At 34.8% G+C, this 20279-nt stretch overlaps 1 protein-coding gene across 1 annotated transcript in view; it reads left to right on the top strand.

Moving 5' to 3' along the window:
• The first annotated feature begins 341 nt into the window (after positions 1-341).
• Positions 342-20279, top strand: part of TGM4 (transglutaminase 4) — a 72252-nt gene continuing 52314 nt past the window's right edge. Inside the window, exons 1-3 of the mRNA XM_053713056.1 lie at positions 342-379; positions 12213-12392; positions 13459-13565. Of these exons, the coding sequence (XP_053569031.1) occupies positions 12215-12392; positions 13459-13565 (285 nt within the window). The 5' untranslated portion in view covers positions 342-379; positions 12213-12214. The remainder of the gene's footprint in view (positions 380-12212; positions 12393-13458; positions 13566-20279) is intronic.

Genomic DNA, 20279 nt, shown 5'->3' with positions numbered 1-20279 from the left:
GAATCTTCTGTGTATGTGTGTGTGTGTATGTTGCTATATACTAGCAGTACAATGTATTTGCTTTTGCACAGAAGCTCCTCTTAAAAGTCATCAATACCTTTTTAACATGTATACAATATTTCCTGTTCAACTGTGGAACGTGTAGAGTTTTGCCATTGTGCTTTTATCAAATACAATTCTAAGAGAAACTATTTCTTAAGTCTACTTCTAGGCTTTCCCTTCTAGAGTTAATTAAACATCAGTTCATTGGTAGTACTTCTGCTGACGTCAGCTTTGGAGATCTTATAAAAAAAAAAAAAAAGGCTTGGGCTTTCATTTACCAGAGGTGAAACTGATTACAGAAGACTAAAATTACACAATATTACAGTTCAGTCTGCCGGTGAGTTATCTCCTTATTTATTTGTTACTAGACATGTTCATTCACGTGTGAAGGGACGATATCTGAGAGAAACAAAATATTATTTTTAATTGAATGTATTTTTAAGAACGTCGATTAAATCTTTCACTTTCCAAACTTTATATTTCCACTTGTCATATTGGGTTTATTTTTATTTATTAATGTATTTATTTTCTGCATAACAGGAAGCTCATATAACATGTTGTTAGGATCCCATTTATAGAAATGGGTCTATATGTTATATTTATGGTTGCTTACACCTTTTAGTATTGGGTATGGAACAGTAATTATTAGGTTCTCCAACTGTTAATGTTCAGAGCCACAAAACCTTGTCTTGAAAGTTAGATTACATATTTTTTTGTCATTTAGCACATTGGGATATGTTAGTATCTCTTTATTTGTATTACTAATACCTTATATCAGGCAGCATATTATACTTTTTTTGCATGTAAACAGTCCTTAAGAAATTCTCTAGATTGATAGTTGCTACCCCCCCCCCCCAAAAAAAAAAATACTGGACTACTAGTTGGCGAATGGGATACAATTATAAAAGATTTAATTAAAAAAAATTCCATAAAGACTTTGCTATAGGGATCTAAAAGTAAAAAAGAATACACTATTTTAATGGAGAGCTAAACATAATGAATAATTTAATTACACAGATTCTACTTTTGTAATTTCTTATTTTTAATTTTCCAATTCAGTGTCCCTGAAAGCTAAATATATAACGCAGTAAAAAATATATATTATTATTATACAATTTTTTTTCCTGTTTAAAGCATTAATCATAAAAAAATGCAGTAGAAAGGATAATGATTTACTGATAAGCTGCTTGTGGCATACTAAAATATACTGCATATGTGTTTGTTAACAAATAGAGGTGTGGGTTAAATTAAGAAATAGCAGTCAAGGGTGGTGAACATGATGCAAATATTAACTAATAATATCTATGCCAGATAAAGTTAGACTGACTGCATGTGCATGTAATTCTTCTCCATGAATACGTGAAAATAATACAAAAAATAATGTTAAGGGTTATAATACTTAAATATTGTTTTGTTTATATGAAAGAGCAGCAGTTAAATATGTTAATTATTTTTTTCTTTTTGCATGTAAAAGGTTAAGTAAAGGCTGTTTAATTTTTGGGTGAAACTAACAGGAAGAGAAAATTTGAGCCCTGGGACGCTACTGCTCATTGGCTAAAAGTGAAAACTCACCCAGAAAATATAGAAAATATATTCCTTCTATATATTTTTTTTTGTATTTTGGTGTATGTGGGAATATAAATTTGATCATAAGCATGTTAAATTCCTATTCTTTGCTGTGAAATAGATTGTACACTGTACCATATTGGAAAGTGGGTGCAACTAGGTGTTTCACTAAAGTAACAAAGTATTGTTATACCATGTAGATGACAGAACAGACATTAAATATGTTAAACTATATATTTATATATATATATATATATATATATATATATATATATATATATATATATATAAAAATATATATATATATATATATACATATATATATATATATATATATATATATATATATATATATATATATATATATATATATATATATATATATATATATATATATATATATATATAGTGAAATAATCGAATGCCTGGATCAAAAAATCTGAGCAAACCTAGATTGCACTGTGCAACAATAAAAGTGTTAGGTGTATAGTAAAGTTATTCACACATATACTAGATAGAAACTAGTCATCCAATGACACTGCTGATAGGGCCCACTAACCTATATGCAGAAATATGGAGAGAAAAAAGGACCAAAAAGCGCAGTAATATTGGATGGCTATTGATATTGTCAAGTAAAAATATGAAGTTCAGATAAGTCTATAAAATACAGATAATGCGTTGGGATAATGCGTATAAATCCAAAAAGTACTAAAAGATGTAAACTTACTAGAAATGACCTCAATCAATAATGAGTAAGTGCCGTTACATTCATAAAACTTCCAATGTGGTCCCATGCTCACATCACACCTCTCACACTTCGTCCTTAAGGCGTATGGTCAGAATAATTTCTTTTTGGTTCATCAAGGGTATCTTATCCCAATTTAAGTATCACCTCACCAAGGGATGAGGTTGAATATGTTTCGTTGAAAAGTGTACTTGTTCTATTTCCTCTCACGGAGACTGGAGTGCCTTCATCTTGGTGAAAGTTACCTGATCCTGTAATATTTCACACAATGACTAGCTCAGCACAACCTCATTTACATCCCTCCCTTATTGCAACCTTCGCATTAAATGTTTCCCTGCTGGTATTTCTCCCAAAATAGCCCAAAATCAATGTCCACTTAGATAAGGCATCTGCCTTCATATGGAAACCAAACAGGGTTTAAACCTCAGCCATGGTTTCCTGGACAGGTATGAGATATACATGCTGCAGGGTGTGCAGGGAGGAACATGTATTTTGCCTCTGGACATCCCATGAATAGCGCTGCTGGGCAGCGAAATACATTTTCCTTCGTGCACACACTGCAGCATGTATAACTCATAACTGTTCAGAAAAACATGGCTGAGGTTGCAACCCTAGTTTCACTGTCTATAACTATCTCCTTCAGTGCCGGTGGGAGGGAAGGAGGGAGACGAGGGGTGGCACAGAGGCCCTATGCTACAGAAAATAAAGTTTGGAAGGGAGAGGGAGGAAACGGATGCTACACTATAAAAAATGGGGAATCATGGTGGGGGACCCTACTTTGGTGATTGGGGGGACCTCTACACTACAGAAAAAAACTCCCCCCCCCAAAAAAATGTATATCTAAACTGGGTACTGGCAGTCAGCTGCCAGTACCTAAGATGGCTAACACCATTAGGAGGGGAGAGGGTTAGAGAGCTGTTTAGGAGGGATCCGGGAGGTGGGATGGTAAGGGGGGATCCTACATTGCAGAAAATAAATAAATGTATAAAAAAATGTATGCAAAAATACAAAAAACTCTAAAACTTAACACTGGCAGATTGTCTGCCAGTACCTAAGATGGTGGTAGGGGGAGGGAGAGAAAGAGCGGTTTGGGAGGGATCAGGAAGGTGGTAGATGTCAGGTGGGAAGGTAATCCTTACACTAGAACTCTGGAATACTATAACCCTTGCCAGCTAACTACTTAACCCCTTCACTGCCAGGAATTTCAAAAGTAGGGTGCACAGCTGCAATTGGAGCCCTTCTAATTACCAGAAAGCAATGTCCGCAATTTTTGAGCAAAGGGGACCCCAGAGAAGCTTTTACATCCATTTGTGTTAAAGCTACACAAGCGGTATGTAAATAATTTTGGTTAGAAACACAAAGTTTGTGAAGAACAATTTTTTTATATGATTGCATTTGGCAGTGAATCAGTGGTATGAAATATACTAAAATGGGTCTAGCTCAATATCTTTAGCTGTCTAATAAAAAAAAAATTGTTTTCATAGGTAGAAAAAAACAAACAAAGAAAACAAGGCTCTATGTCTGTGTAAATGGAATGATAGGAAAAAATGCTAAAAATTCACTGGTATTTTGGGCAAGTTTTTCTCTGAAATTCCTGGTAACGAAGGGGGTTAAATAAAAGTGAAATGTTTTACTGTAATATATTATATATATGTGTTTTGTTATACATATAAAAAAACATAAAAACATATTAAAATTGTTTAAAAATGATATTGCATATTTTAAGGTATTTGCTTGGAAAGGGCTCAAAAGTGTATATATGTATATACGTGTACATATGTACTGTATGTTTGTGTCCACATACACGTACATATTTACCAAAAAACATAGATTTTGACAACAGATAAGAAACATAGCCCCAATAAGTCTGCCCAATATTTCCTAAAAGTATAATCTTATCTAGTTTGTGCATAGCCTTATACTTATTCCAAGCATTCTTAAATTCCCCCACAGTATAAACACATAAATACACATATATACACATATATAAACACATGTACATATAGACATACAAATATATATATATATATAAATATATATACATTTTGTAATACTTTATTTTAACATGTTTTACATGTGTTTTGTGAAACACTTTTTGTAGCCCTAACGCTATACTTCAGGTCTCAGGTCATTCTAATTTTTCTAGCGATATTTTGGCTTTCACTCAAGCGCAACTGATAACTTTCAACTGGTAATATAAGGGATGTTTAGTACGTTTGCGATATACATTGAAAAGATAGGGTATGATAAATGGATGTCAGCCTCACTAAACCTTCTTTGGTATTTACATTTTTTTCCCCACACTTGAACAAAATAATATAGTTTATTGTAAAATCTGACATCAAATAAAGTTTAAGATAATGACAAATATTAAATCCTTGCTTGTCCCAAAATCATCTGTAATTACACATTGGACATGTTATACACATGGTAACTGTCTGCATGGTGTTTAAACTGTGCGTCCATCAACCATACAGAGCAGATATTTATTTCAAACATTAATTTTAGTATTTAGTGGCGCTAATAAAATAGGATACAATGAATATGGATTGTACAGTGCACAGGTCATGTTAATAGATTTGAAAACAAAGAAACATCCACTAGGTGGCGCTAAAGGACAAGAAATCAAAGTAATATGTAATTCTATTTTACCATTGACTTGTGATATCAATTTCCTTGCTAATTTTAGCTCAGTCCAGCGATATTGATATCGCACCCTGCCATTGTGTATTAGAATCAAGTAGTATTAAAGGGTCACTGTGTACTTTGCAGACATAATGAAAATTGTGGACAAAATAATCATATAGACAAACTGTCTGTAATTTATAATAAAAACAGAATAACAAACCTCACATCTTCTAGCTTTTTAAACATACCAACAGAAAGCATATCATTTAAAAAGTGTAATAAACCAAGTTACCTTTACGAGGGGAGCACTTATTACATAGTTGCCAACATTTAAAAAAAATTCCAGGGACACTTTGCAGCAGAGCAAGTAAGCAGGTTACCAGAGTATTGACGACCTACTGTTCAACTGCTCCGCCCACTTAGTTCTGTGATCAATACACACCCATTTAATAGTAATAGTGTAATTTATACGTATCCATAGCTTATTATACAGATTACAGCACCAAGTGCTTACACCTACCCCATAATATTGACAATACAAATCTCTGGAACACATTCTGGGCATATGGTTATTGTTATAACACAGCTTAAAAATTAGGCAGACAAATAATATGTAAACGTATTCAATGATAATAACAATATTCCTGTAGGAGTTATTATATTTATTATATTTAAATAATACACTATGGGCTAGATTACAAGTGTGGCGCAATCGCAATTTCACGAGCATTTTCATTCCACTGATATTACAAGTTCAGCGAAATCGCCATTGTGCTAGTGCAATCGCCTCTTATGCTTCAATCCTTTCCGCGATCTAAGAGCTGTGGTAAACTGTTTTCCAAAAATCAAAAGTTGCACAAAACAAAAAAAAATACTTTTACACCCCCAAAAACAACTGCCACCCCCCACATCGAAAAGTACCTAAACTGTTAACCCCTAAAATGCCACCCCCACATAGCAAGCACTGAATAATACTATTAACGCCTAAACCACTATTCCCCAAGTACCTAGGGGTTAATGTTAGGGGTTTTTTTTTGTTTTTTTCTGGGGGGTTATATAGATTATGGATTGTATTTTTTTGGGCAGCAAAAGAGCTGAATGCCCATCCAAATGCTCTTTTCAGGGATATGGGTAATTTAGTTTTTTTTTGTTAGGCTTTATCTTTATTTTAAGCGGTGGGACTTGGGAGGTTGTAATGATAGAGGGGTTAAGTGTTCGTTTTTCAACAAAAGAGCTGACCTTTTAAGAGCTATTGGTAGTTTATTTTTAGAATAGATTTTGGGGTTGTTGTTGTTTTTTAAGGGGTATTAGAATAGGATTACATTTTTTTAGGTTTGGTAATTTATTTTTTTATTTTTCAGTAATGGTATTTTGTTTCTGTAATATTAGTTTTTTTGTGTTTAATGTTAGGTTTTTTTTTAAAGGTAAGATTAGGTTTTTGTTTCATTTTACAGGTAACTTTTTTTTTAAGGTAGTTAGGATTTTTTAGGGGATGGTGGTTTAGGGGTTAATAGTTTATTTAGGTACTTTGCAATGTGGGGGACGGTGGTTTAGGGGCTAATAGTTTATTTAGGTACTTTATGATGAACAGTTTAGGGGTTATTAGGCAAGGGGCTTAGGTTTTTTTTCCCATTGATTTCTATGGGGGAACACATGCATGCACACGTGAAAACTCCGTTTAGGATTTTTGCGCTTTTCAGGTTGCTGCTAGCGCAAAGTATGTTTGTTTTTTTTCAACTTGTAATACCAGCGGAACCCAAGAAGTGCAAAAAGCCTAACACTAGCAATGCTTTTGCTAACGCAAAAAATATATTTACCACCGCACTAGTGCTGACTCTTAAATAACTCCAGGTACGTGAGCACAATGTTAGGCTGTAGGGGAGGAGCTAGGCTGCAGTGTATCAAATTACTATAAACAGAAGGAGAGACACAGCAAGCAACTGATCTTACTGTGTGATTATGCACAGCACCGTACTGGGTGAGCTGTTGGGAGCAAATGGACTTTTGTATTATTTAGTCTGACAGCATTTTTCATATTTTTGCACTGTGTGTTGAAATCAGAATCTGTTTCAAACTCATGAAAAAATCAGTAAATTGCAAACAATACAGATTTCTAAAATATGAAGATTACTGTCAGACTAAATAATGCAAAGATGCAAACAATAAATCATCTACAGTAGTAGCCAAATAATCCCTTCTCTTTTACAACAAATCAGCACAACTCCTTACCTAGTGTGGAGGATCTTTTTGTGTATTTTCTTCTGATTAGTGGCAGTTTAAGCATTGATCACTCAGAGAAGGTGCAGCAAGAAGACCCCGGCCTAGACCTGCTCTGAGTGATCAAGCAGAGTACTTGCTGCACACACAGCCTCACCGGCAGCTCCTCCCCAGTAGCTTGTGTCACACATGCCCCACATCAGCTGCAGCCCTCCAAATTGCCTGGAGGGGACATTTCCAGGGACACAAAAAAATCCATTTACATACAGCAAAATCCAGGGACTGTCCATGGAAATCAGGGACTGTTGGCAACTATGTTATGATAGAGGTCACAAGTGTCTGAACAATTGTCCATTCTGGAACATCTGGTGTGAATGAAGCCAGAATAAAATTCAAGCTCTGATGGATCATTTGTTTGCCTTTGCGTCACGTTCTGGGCTCAGGGGAAGCTGTTAAAATTTAACTTTTAAATTCAGTTCCAAAACTGCAGTTCCCCTTTCAGTTGATTTTTTTTTACAAATTTGTACAGTTATAGAAGTTTATCTTTTCATGAAAGCTTCTATTCTGATTTTATGCACATATCATTCTGATTTTGTTTTGTTTTGGATTACAATGCCATTCTGTTTATCTCCTACACCCATAAGGTCCCTATCCTTATTAATCTTCCGCATATAAGTGTTCAAATCCTAATTAACCCTCACTGTCACGCCGCGCCGCTTTGGCTGTTACCAGGGATGTGGCGGTTGTTGCTCTGGCTTTTGCCAGGGAGGCGGCTGTTCTGTGAGCGTGCGGCGATGACATCAATGTCGCACGTCTCTCCCCTTCTGAAGCCGGTCCGGATCTCCTGTGGCGCGAATCATGTGCCTATGTAAGTTTGTCACTTACTATCTTCACTGCCCAAGTATAGGTGTTACTGTGTTTGCTCCTGGGTGCTGTGTTACTTACTTCATCTGGATTGTTATATTGTTACTGAACTCTGCCTGTCTGACCACTCTGCCTGCTTAACCTCTGAACTGCTGGATTGCTATACAGTTACTGAACTCTGCCTGTCTGATCTTTCTATTGGTTTACCCCTGAACTGTTATACTGCTGGATTTCCTTTTTTTGCTGACTCCTGCCTGTTCCTGGTTCTTCTATTGGTATACCCCTGAACTGTTATACTGCTAGATTTCCTTTTGTTGCTGACTCCTGCCTGTTCCTGGTCCTTCTATTGGTTTACCCCTGAACTGCTATACTGCTGGATTGTCTTCCTGTTGCTGCCAAGGACTACCCTGCCTACTGTGAGTACTGCTTACCTCATTTTACAAACTCTCTCTGCTCTGGGATATTTCCTATCATTCCACTTGACGCCGGGATAAGAGGACTACTGGCCAAGTTTGGTCTGATAGAGGAATATCCCACGAGCATTACACGCAATATATTTCTTTCATCATTCAGATAGAGAATACAATTTTAAACAACTTTCCAATTTACTTCTATTATTTAATTTGCTTCCTTCTCTTGTTATCCTTTGCTGAAAGGTTTATCTAGGCAAGCACATGAGTAGCAGAGAACCTAGGTTCTAGCTGTTGATTTGTGGCTGAATATTTATATCGATTGTGATTGGCTCACCCATGAGTTCAGTTAGAAACCATTTGTGCATTGCTGCTTCTTCAACAAATGATACCAAGAGAATGAAACATATTAGATAATAGAAGTAAATTAGAAGTTGTTTAAAATTGTATTTTCTATCTGAATCATGAGATAGAAAAAATTGGGTTTCATGTCCCTTTAGGGACCTTCTATTCTAATTAACTGTTTGGAATAATAGCTTAATTTGATTAAACCTTCAGCCTCTATGACCCACAAACATCCTGCACCCCACCCAGTGCAGATTCCCACCCAATAAACTCACCACCCTAAGGAACCTCTTTCCCCTATGATACTTTAACCAATAATAGGTTCCTATGAGTTGCACTGATTATCAATTCCTTAAAGGGTCAGTGTACCCTAATTTATTTCCTGTTTGTTCTCAATGATCCATTTTACCTGCTAAAGTGTATTTAATTGTTTATTGTGTGTTACATTATTTACCTTTATTTCAGCATTTTAAATAGCTGTTTTTTGCCTATGGCATCTCGACCTATACTGAAAGATTATATACTTAAAAGAATATTTTGTGATTTAAATAGAGCATGCTATTTTTAACAATTTCATAATTTGTCTATTATCAAGTTTTCTTTGTTTTTTTGGTATCTTTAGTTAAATAGTAGGGACATAAGCTCAGGAGCCAGCCCAACTCTTGAGCACTATATGGCAGCGGTTTTGCAAGAATGATATCCATTTGCAATAGCAGTAGAGGGCAGCACTATTTCCTGCCACATAGGCTCCAGATGCCTACCTAGCTATCTCTTCAACAAAGAATATCATAAGAACTAAGCAAATTTGATAATAGAAGTAAATATGAAACTATTTTTAAAAATGATATGCTCTGTCTGAACCACAAAATATTTTTTTTGTTTCATATCCCTTTAAGTATAGGCTATAGAAAAGCTATGCAAACATAGCCAGCAGGCGAAATTACAATCCCATTGGTATTAAGAGAGAAAAGTAATACAATTATAATTTTACATTTTTCTCTCTAACAGATCATAAGTGTTTTTTCATGGCGATTTTTGTTATGATTTTGCTATTATTTTAGATACAACCTAACAATAAAAATGTTTTCATATTTTTGTGTGAATGGTTCAATTATACATTTTGTAAGATTTTTAAAATATGAATTTTATTGTGCACTTTTGTATTGTGTGCATCTCCTCCCCATACAAAAATGCAGTATACACTCCTAAGCTAGACACCCCCTAAAAAGTAGCTTTAGATTATCCCCCCTTTAGATCATTGGGCCTTTAGATCATTTCTATTACAGAAAGTGATAAAATAAGGAGATCTAATTTCCCTGTAAGCTGAACCCATTTTAATGGAGTGTGATTTCAAAGAACAAAAAAGGCAATTTTATATACAAAAATAAACTAAAAGAAGCAACTTCTCATATATTTTATACTCTGCAACTGGTATAACATGTTATTTGGAAAACAAACTGTTCATTAATTCCATTGATCTTTATCTTCATACAAAAAGGGCTCCCCCCCCCCCCCCCAATGGATTTTTTTTGTCATCAGATTTAGCCTGTTGTGAAAAAGGGAATCTTGGTTTATTCCTCCATGGCACCAAATGACAAGTGCAAACAAACTGCTTAAAGGGAGATTCAACTAAAAATTAAACTTTCATGATTCAGATAGGACATGCAATTTTAAACAACTTTCCAATTTACTTTTATCATCAAATTTGCTTTGTTCTCTTTGCATTCTTTGTTGAAAGCTAACCCTAGGTAGGCTCATAAACTGATTTCTAAGCTGTTGAAGCCGCCTCTTATGTGCATTTTGACAGTTTTTCACAATTATACAGTGCTACTTCATGTGTGTCATATAGATAACATTGTGTTATTTCCCATGGAGTTATTTATGAGTCAGCACTGATTGGGTAAAATGCAAATCTGTCAAAAGAACTGAAATAAGGGGACAGTCTGCAGAGGCTTAGATACAAGGTAATCACAGAGGTAAAAAGTATATTAATATAACTGTGTTGGTTCTGCAAAACTGGGGAAAATGGGTAATAAATGGATTGTCTATCTTTTTAAACAATAAACATTTTCAAGTAGACTGTCCCTTTAATTTATATATTGCTGAAAAATCCCTGATTGTTTAATTAGTAGCAGGAGTTTTTTTTATTATTTTATAATGAATATGGTAGCCCCCTATAAAAGTATTACACAGGGTAAGAGGATATCCTTTGCACTTTTATTGCCCAGGTTCTTGAGCTGCTGATATCTTGCACAGCAAATGAGAACCAATAGCAATGCAGAAAAACAATTATTACAACTGCCACGCTTAGAAAACACACTTGCAACATTGGTTATGTATATTTTTGTAATTGTAAATTATATGCATGTCTTGATGGATAGATGGAGAACCATTTTAGAATTCTCACAGCTAAACCTTGTTCAAGCACACAGAATTCATAAATACACAACATATCTCACATTTTAAAGCTGATGAGATTTTGGACTGATTTTTTTTTTCTTCCTTTTTATTTATGTGTCACTCAAGGATTTGAAGGACTTTTTGGGGTGCCATTATCCTCGATATTGACTAGATAGATGCAGTTTCAGTGAGCTTTTAGTTTAAAAAAAAAGAGCCCTGGCAATTGTTTTCATAATTATTCTATTGCCTAAAACATAAATATAGTGGTCCCAAGTTGTCAACTGTTAGAAGCACAATGTTTCCAACTAGGGAACCTGTCTGCCTACTTTAGCATTTATTATTATATTATTATTTACTTGTTCAGCGCCACCACCTCACCAAAATTTTGCAAGAGCAGGAGCTGTCAATCACCCAGAATAAATGAGTTCAGAGTGATCTAATTCCACAACCTCTAAAGTGATGGAGAAGTTAGGAAGCAGTGTTTATAAGCGTTTTAAAGAATACTAAAGTCCAAATTAAACTTTCATGATTCAGATAGAGCAGCAATTTAAACAACTTTACAATTCACTTTTATTATCAAAATGTGCATAGTCTTTTTATATGCACACTTTCTGACACATCAACGCCTACTGAGCATGTGTAGGAATTCACTAAAAATACATATATGCATTTTTTGATTGGCTGATGGCTGGCACATGATGCAGGGAGAAGTAAAATAGAACTATCTGACATTTAATTCAGACTAATTTCTTTTTGCATTATCTTTTAACTATGCATTTGTTGATTATGGAATTCTACTGTATTTAATGATCTTTTAACTAGCAGCTTGTAGGGTCAGATAGGCAAACCAGCCCTGCAGTAACCTCCACACTTTGATAAATTGAGAAGAGTATGTTTATTTAGTGTCCATATTACTTATTCCTTTAAATTTGTATCCTAATGTCAGTGTTTAAATGTTATGTTGATTTGATTTTCCTTTCTCTATTGTATTTTAGAAATGAATTTGAGAACTATTAGTATCGACTTCCTCAAATGTGAGAATGAACGGCAACACAATACTGCTGAATATGACAACCACCATCTCATTCTGAGAAGAGGACAAGGGTTCATGATAAAGATTATCTTTAATAGGGAAATTACACCAAAAGACAGTGTTAAACTGCAGTTTACAACTGGTAAGAACCAATAAATGGGTATTGTGCTTCAGACTTACTATATATAACAACTCTGACTGTTGGTCCTTTGCATTAGAGATTTATCAGGACTTATATTGGTCGGGACAAAACCTTCAACTTTCTCCATAATCTCTCTAAGTGGCTTGAATTAAAGGTGGCAAGGATGAGTGAATATGTAGGACGCATACACGCTGAGGAGTTTTGGGGGATCACTGCCAAATGCACTACATTCAATAAAATTCACACCAAGGGCAAAAATAGATCTGCCCGACCTTATTTCATAGGCAACTGTCAAATTCAAAGAAAAGAAGCTGGGAAACTAAACTAGAATTTATTCTAATAAAAATAAAAAAATAGGCAGGTGCTATATATGTAAAGCAATCAATAAAATGCTCTACATTTTCAAATACTACAATGTAATTTAAATAAAAGTAAACCCTAAACAAGCTCAAGGCAACACATTGTTACGTCTCTTTTCCATCACTGCAAAATGAATTTTACATAGGAAAAGCTGAGTGTTTAATTACAACTACTTAAATTAATTTTCTTACCTACTGTATATACAAATAAAAACCTTTCACATAACATTAGGGGAGATAAAGTTTGCATTGAAAATTAGAGTTTTTATTGACTTTTTAATTTGAATTCCTCTGTCACTTGTAAATTCTGTAAAATGGAAAATAAATTTAAATACAATTTTATACACAGCGTGAGTGACATCAAATACAAAATACAACTTACTTACAAAAATATTAACCTCACATATCCTAATACATTGCAGGTGAATATTCCCATCTTCAACTAATGAAAAATAGTGAATGTTCCCAAGTAAGCTCCTGATTTAAAAAAAAAAAAAAATCCATATGAATTTTGCAAAATATATCATATGTGAGTGTTGTTCATTCGTCAAACCAGTCGTGCCCAGTATATCTCACTTGTTTAAGAATATGTCACTACTTTGTATTAAATTAAATCATATTTTATTGCTATTCCAAAAATGTACTTAACTGTAAAGCATCACACAGCAAACAAGTAAGCATAAATGTTTTGCCTGTCCTCTCTCTAGGTAACCGGGCAAAATTAGCAAATGGTACCCTTATTCTTCTTGAGCTGAGTCCTAAGGGTCTAACACAGCATTGGAGTACAACGATTCGCCAGTGCAACGGCAAAGAGGTAATTCCTTTTGGATAGGAAAATTAGATCTTCAGTTGTCAACATATCCATTTTATATTTATTTTTAGGTTCATTGATATCTTTTTTTTAGAGTTATCATATCTTGTTAAGATGGTGCAACAAAGTTGATTTAGATTTTACAATGATTGATAGCAACATGTACATATAAAATTACATTATGTGTAAAGCATTATTTAATTATATACTATATACTATTATCAGTAAAGTTAAATAATATAGACAGCACACAATTTAAATCAAGCTGTTCAAATTTAATAATAATAATTATAACAATAATAATAATAATATTCTAGAGTAAAACTGTGTGTGAGAAAAAAAAATAATATGACACAAAAAATATTTTATTAAAACGTTTTATTAAAGTACTTACTAAATCTAGTAAATACAATACAGAGATATAAAATTGTAGTTCGAATGTCTCCGACGTACAGATTGCTGATTCAACTTTACAGATTAATTTACCTTCACATGGCCATTGGATTCTGAAATGTCAGTTATAAGCATTTTGTACTCACGCATGTCTTTATTTTTATATCATAAATACTTTAACTCTAAATCCACGTCCCCAGGGTGTCGGCTATCCTCATCTGGGGTTTTAAGTTTGGGTTAGCTTAGTTTCCAGTAGTTTCAAAATTAAGTTGCCACTCTCCTCTCAGATTGGGTATAGTATCTGAGTTTGGGTATAGTATCTGAGTTTGTTGGACTTTAATGGGTTGGTTCTCCCTTGTAAGTCTCCCAGTGTGTCTGCTTGTTCATGTAACATTTGTTGATGTATCTATCTTTTCTGCTGAGCTAGAGTAGGATTGTCGCCCCTCAGCCAGTATTTAAAAATAGTTTTCCGGGCCTGTAGGGTGACATTGTGTACGAATAACATGTTTGTTTTGTTCAGATTCTGAAAAAATATTACCGTCTGAGGTGTGAGGGTAAGGGTTGTGTTACTTATAGTGTTTAGCCAATGATTTGTCATTTCCCAAAATTTGTACAATTTAGGACATGTCCACATCATGTGCAGCAGATCTGCTGCTGATTTTGTACATTCCGGGCAATTTCCGTTAGATTCAGTTTCCCAGTTTCTGTACAATTTCGGTGTTATGTATGCCAATTCCATTAATTTAGTGTGTGCCTCCCTAATATCAGTAGAGAGCGTTGCTCGCCTCACTTTCTGAATAATTTCCTTAACCATGGTTGTCTGAATTTCAGTGTTTAATATGGCTGACCATTTCTCGCTAATGTGTTTTAGGGTATTTTCATTGTTCCTAGGGCTTTATATTTTGGAGATATTGATTTAATTCCATGTGTGTATAGGTTGCATAGTTGGTAAATAGTGTTATCAATTTCAGGTAGGTCACCTGTCTTTTGCATAGTCTGTATAAAGTGTTTCACCTGCAAGTATGCAAAGTGATGTTTACACGGTATGGCTTACCGTATCTGTAGGTGTGCGAAGGTACAGATTATCTGTCTGTTTCCTTCTAGCAGTTTTGAGACTGTGTCTATGCCTATTTTGTGCCATTTCTTAAATGTCTGTGTAGTCAGTCCCGGTATGAAATTAGGGTTTCCTTGTAATGGGAGGAATTTGGTGAATTTGTGGTTTATTTTTAACTTATGACATATTTTCCTCCATGTATAGAGGGGTTGCTGCATTAGGGGTATTGTGTTAGTAGTTTGTCTGCTTTTCTTGCTTTTAGATGTGGTAGCATTGCTAATGACAATGGTTCAACTACTTGTTGCTCTAGGGCTGGAATGGTGAAATAATCTTTGCCCAGTAGCCAATCCAAGAGGTATTTTGCCTGGGTTTCCCAACTATAAAACTCTGCTAAACCGTCTGACTCAATTGAGCTCATCATTCTATTTGATTTGATTCTGTGTTTTTTGTTGGCCCATATAAAGGAAAGTATTAGTGTGTGCCAGTATTTCAGATCTGCTTTACATAAGGTTTGAGGTATCATTTTGAGTTTTGGGAAAAGAATAATTTTCACTAAACCTATTCTGCCTGATATAGTGAGAGGCAGCTTTGCCTGATGGGATGTTAGGTCTTGTACCTCTCTTTTCAGTTATGTGTAATTGGCGTCGTACCATTTATTGGGGTCCACAGAGAGTTTGATTTCCAAGTATTTAAAAGTATTGGCGACTATTTTAAAGTTGTACTTTAGGTCTGGTGCATTTGTGTGTGGGGTTAGCCAAATTAATTCTGTTTTTATCAGTGTTGACTGTGTAGCCAGAGATTTGGCCAAATTTCACTATGATATTCATGATTTTTGGTATATTTGATGTTGGGTTTTGTATATACAGGACCATGTCATCCGCAAATAGGGATATGTGTACTGTCTGTCTTCCCAATGTAAGTCCCTCTGTTTTTGTTCTGATTTTGATGGCCAGGGCTTCTAGGGCAAGGTCAAACAAGAGCGGGGAAAGTAGGCACCCCTGTCTTGTACCTCGCTCCAAGGCAAAGGGCTGATATGGGACTCCATTAATCAGGATCGCAGCTTGTGGTGAGGAGTATAAAGATTGGAGTGCTTCTGAGAAGTTGCCAGTGATCCCAAATTGTTTAAAGGGACAGTATACACTCATTTTCATATAACAGCATGTAATAGACACTACTATAAAGAATAAGATGCATAGATACTGATATAAAAATCCAGTATAAAATGGTTTTAAAACGTACTTAGAAGCTTTAAGTTTAGCTCTGTTGAAAAGTTAGCTGGAAAGCCCACTGCAAGTGGGAAATAAGACCCTTCCCCCCTCCCCCTTCTTTTGCATATGAAAAGACCCTTTACACAAACAGGAGGAAGCTGGAGAAGGTAGCTGACAGTATTCAAATAAAACTTTGGGGCTTGGTTAGGAGTCTGAAAATCAGAGCAATGTTATTTAAAAATAAGCAAAATTATACATTTAAAAAAAACAAAAACTTTATGGGCTTTATAAATAGATCATCTACAAAACATTTATGCAAAGAAAAAATGAGTGTATAATGGCCCTTTAAGGGTGAGAAATAAATGATTCCAGAGCCCTTTGTCGAAGGCTTTTACTTTTCGTAAGTTTATTAAGGACTTTTTTCCTTTTAATGTCTACAGCTTTAGACCACTGAAAAATACTTTTTGCCTTTTTTGAGTACCCAAAAAGCAACTTCTTAAGGAAAAACACACTTTTACAATATGAAACTTATTTTACAATATGAAACTTGTACTCAAATTAAATATGATCAGTCACTCAAAGAAGTATGCAAGATAAAAGTAAGTTACCAGTTAGACTTAATACAATGGTTGATTATTAGAAACTATTGGTATCTTTTGTCCCAAAATAATCCAGATATTAGAACATGTCAACTACCACCCATACCATCATATAAGAAATCTTAGGGATAACTTTGTAAGGGCTGATGTTGGCACTAAAAGAATATCTCCTGTTAATTATCTGACAACACCTAATAAAGGCTGTTATCCTTGCCTTCACTGCATACAATGTAACTCTATAATTAGGGGTAAATATTTGGCACAAAATGACAAGAGGAAACAACTTAAAATGAATGGCCTATATACATGTCAGATTATGCGGTTTATTTACTTAACTGCCCATGTGTGCTGTGTTATATAGGCGAGACAACAAGAGCCATTAGAAATAGGTTTAGTGAACATAAGAAATCAATTAGATCAAGAGATATGACTTTACCAGTTTCTGCCCATTTTGTTCAAATGGGACATTCTGTTAGCCAACTATGCTTCCAGGTTATAGGCCATATACCCCATCTTAGAAGGGGTGGGAATAGAGAGTGTAAATTAAAACAAAAAGAAACATGGTGGATTAAGTTTCTTAATACTCTACATTCAAATGGTCTGAATAAAGATTATGATTTGCATTTGTTTTTATAGACTTTTTCTTAATTGTAATGTCCTTTTTGTACCACTAGATGTCACTTGTATGTATTTATTCAATTTTTTTCAGTTATACCTCGTGTCCAGTACTTTTGGGGTTAAAGAACCTAAGTGAAAAGCAGTGATCTGATTGGAAAAGATAAATTATTTAATTGTGAATGCTCACATGTATGCATTTTTAATTTACTTCTATTATCAATTTTTCTTCGTTCTCTTGGCATGCTTTGTTGAATGAGCAGCAATGCACTACTGGTTGCAGACTGAACACATGGGTGAGCCAATGACAATCAGTGTATATATGCAGCCACCAATCAGCAGCTAGAACCTAGGTTCTTTGCTGCTCCTGAGCTTTCCTAGATAAACATTTCAGCAAAGGATAACAAGAGAAAGAAGCAAATTAAATAATAGAAGTAAATTGGAAAGTTGTTTACAATTGTATTCGATATCTGAATCATGAAAGAAAAGTTTTGGGTTTCATGTCCCTTTAAGACTACTGACAAGGGTGCTGGACTCTACCACTGCTTGTTGCATCAATATAATTTCCAGCCTCCAAGGCGATAAAATCCCTTTATTTCTTAAATGTTGGGTCCATAGGCAATGTTACAATGTTTCAGGCCTGCAATAGGCCCTTAGTCATGGGCCTGAAACGTTGTAACTATTTCTAACATATAAGAAATAAAGGTCTTTTATCGTTTTGGAGGCTTGAAATTATATTAAAGCTTTCCACCCTACCTGAGCAGAATGCTCTCCCCAGCTGTTCCCACCTCCTATAACCTCCTATCCAGTACCAGCACATTATTTAGTTTGCCACAATACAAAAAGAAAGCAGCTCGATCCTCCTTTTCCTACAGAGCGCTACAGTTATGTAACGACCTCCCGCACACTTTCAAATCTTCCCCAAGCCTAATATCCTTTAAGAGATCCCTCTCTACATATCTCAAAACAGAATGCACCTGTCATGGTTAATTATATATTTCCTACCTGTTCTATGTTAAATGTTTGCATATATTGTGTATTATTATTGTTTTTGTATTTTATTGTACCCTATTGCAGTGATTTGCAACCTTTTTTTTTGCTGTGGCACACTTTTTTACATTAAAAAATCCTGTGGCACACCACCATCCCAAAACTTTACAAAATCACACATTGTAGCCCAATACAGGATATATATAATACAGGATATATAATACAATATATATAAATATATATATATATATATATATATATATATATATATATATATATATATATATAAAATATACTGTACTGTGCAGTCATGCCATGCCTCCTACAAACTATACATGACATATTGACATTCATTCACAAACAATCATAATGATTGTCTGTGAATGAATATCAATGTCATGGTTGTAAATGATGCCTGATGAGCCTGTCACATACCTCCCAATATTTCAAAATTTGAAAGAGGGACACCCCCGCACTGTTGTCAGTCTGCCGCGGCACACCTGAGGATCTCTCACGGCACACTGGTTGAAAAACACTGCCCTATTGTGTCAATGAAATGTTTTGTAATCCCAAGAAATACTTGAAAACAAGAGAAATCTCAATGTATCCTTCCTGGTAAGCTTTGGCAAATCTCTTCCGTGCCCCGTACATTTAAGTGTGCTATTTTCCCATTTTTGGGATTTGATATCTCTTCTACACCCATGTTTCTTATAGAGGCCCATTTATCAACCTCTGAATGGAGCTTGAGGGCCCGTATTTTTTCTGGCGAGTTTTCAGAATCGCCAGAAACAGCAGTTATGAAGTAGCGGTCTAAAGACTGCTGCTCCATAACCCTGTTTGCCTGCTCTGATGAGGCGGAAAGGAATCACCACAATTTAACCCGTTCGAGTATGATCGGGTTGATTGACACCTCCCAGGGGGCGGCGTTGCACCAGCAGCTCTTGTGAGCTGTTGATGCAATGCTGAATACGGAGAGCGTATTGCTCTCCACATTCAGCGATGTCTGTTGGACCTGATCCGCACTGTCGGATCAGGTCCGACAGACATTTGATCATTCGGCCTCATAGTCTTTAGTTTGTTTTTATTTACTTTTTGTGTGTGATTACCCACTCAGGAGAAAAAATAGTGGAACTTCAAAAATATCATAATATAAACTGGGTGTTTCTTCTTATTGATTCTGAAGTTTCTTTGAAAAAAAAGCCTACCTGAACAGCTTTCTAACTACACAATTGTATCTGGGCCACATCTTTTTATTGTTAACATTATGATAATTATATCTTTCACTGGCTCCTGTCATATAGGATTTCTCTACAAAATTATTCATTTATCCATATTAATTTTATTCAACATCCTGAACTGTGAATACATGAATAGTGAAAGTTGGCAAGTTAAAGGGACGTGAAATTCAAGAAATTGATTCAGATAGAGAATACAATTTAAAAAAAGTTTCAAATGTACTTCTGTTAACAAAGATTTAATAATAGAAGTAAACTGGAAAGTTGTTTAAAATTTCATGTTCTATCTGAATCATGAAAGAAATTTTTTGGGTATTATATCCCTTTAATGTCTGCAAATAGAGCAAATTGATGTTTCTTTTTCCTGGTTTGTACAGTGAGAAATTAACAGTATTGCAAGAATGAAGCGGCTCAGTGGTAGAAATGGCAACTTTTTACAATATGTGAAATGATTAAAAACCCACTTGAGCACAATCGTGATTTACGCTAGAATGAATACTGTCTCCTCAGAGCTCTTGTTTCAGTTTAGCGAAAACAAAAAAGTGTCACAAAACACAACAAAAGTACATTACAAAGTATAGTTACACGTATAATAAAACCATCTAATAAATATTATTTAAAAA

The sequence above is a fragment of the Bombina bombina genome, chromosome 5, assembly GCF_027579735.1.
Source record: "Bombina bombina isolate aBomBom1 chromosome 5, aBomBom1.pri, whole genome shotgun sequence".
In the NCBI taxonomy this organism is placed as follows: Eukaryota; Metazoa; Chordata; class Amphibia; order Anura; family Bombinatoridae; genus Bombina; species Bombina bombina.
Note: the sequence above shows the minus strand (reverse complement) of the source record. Positions and strands in the feature narration are given on the sequence as shown.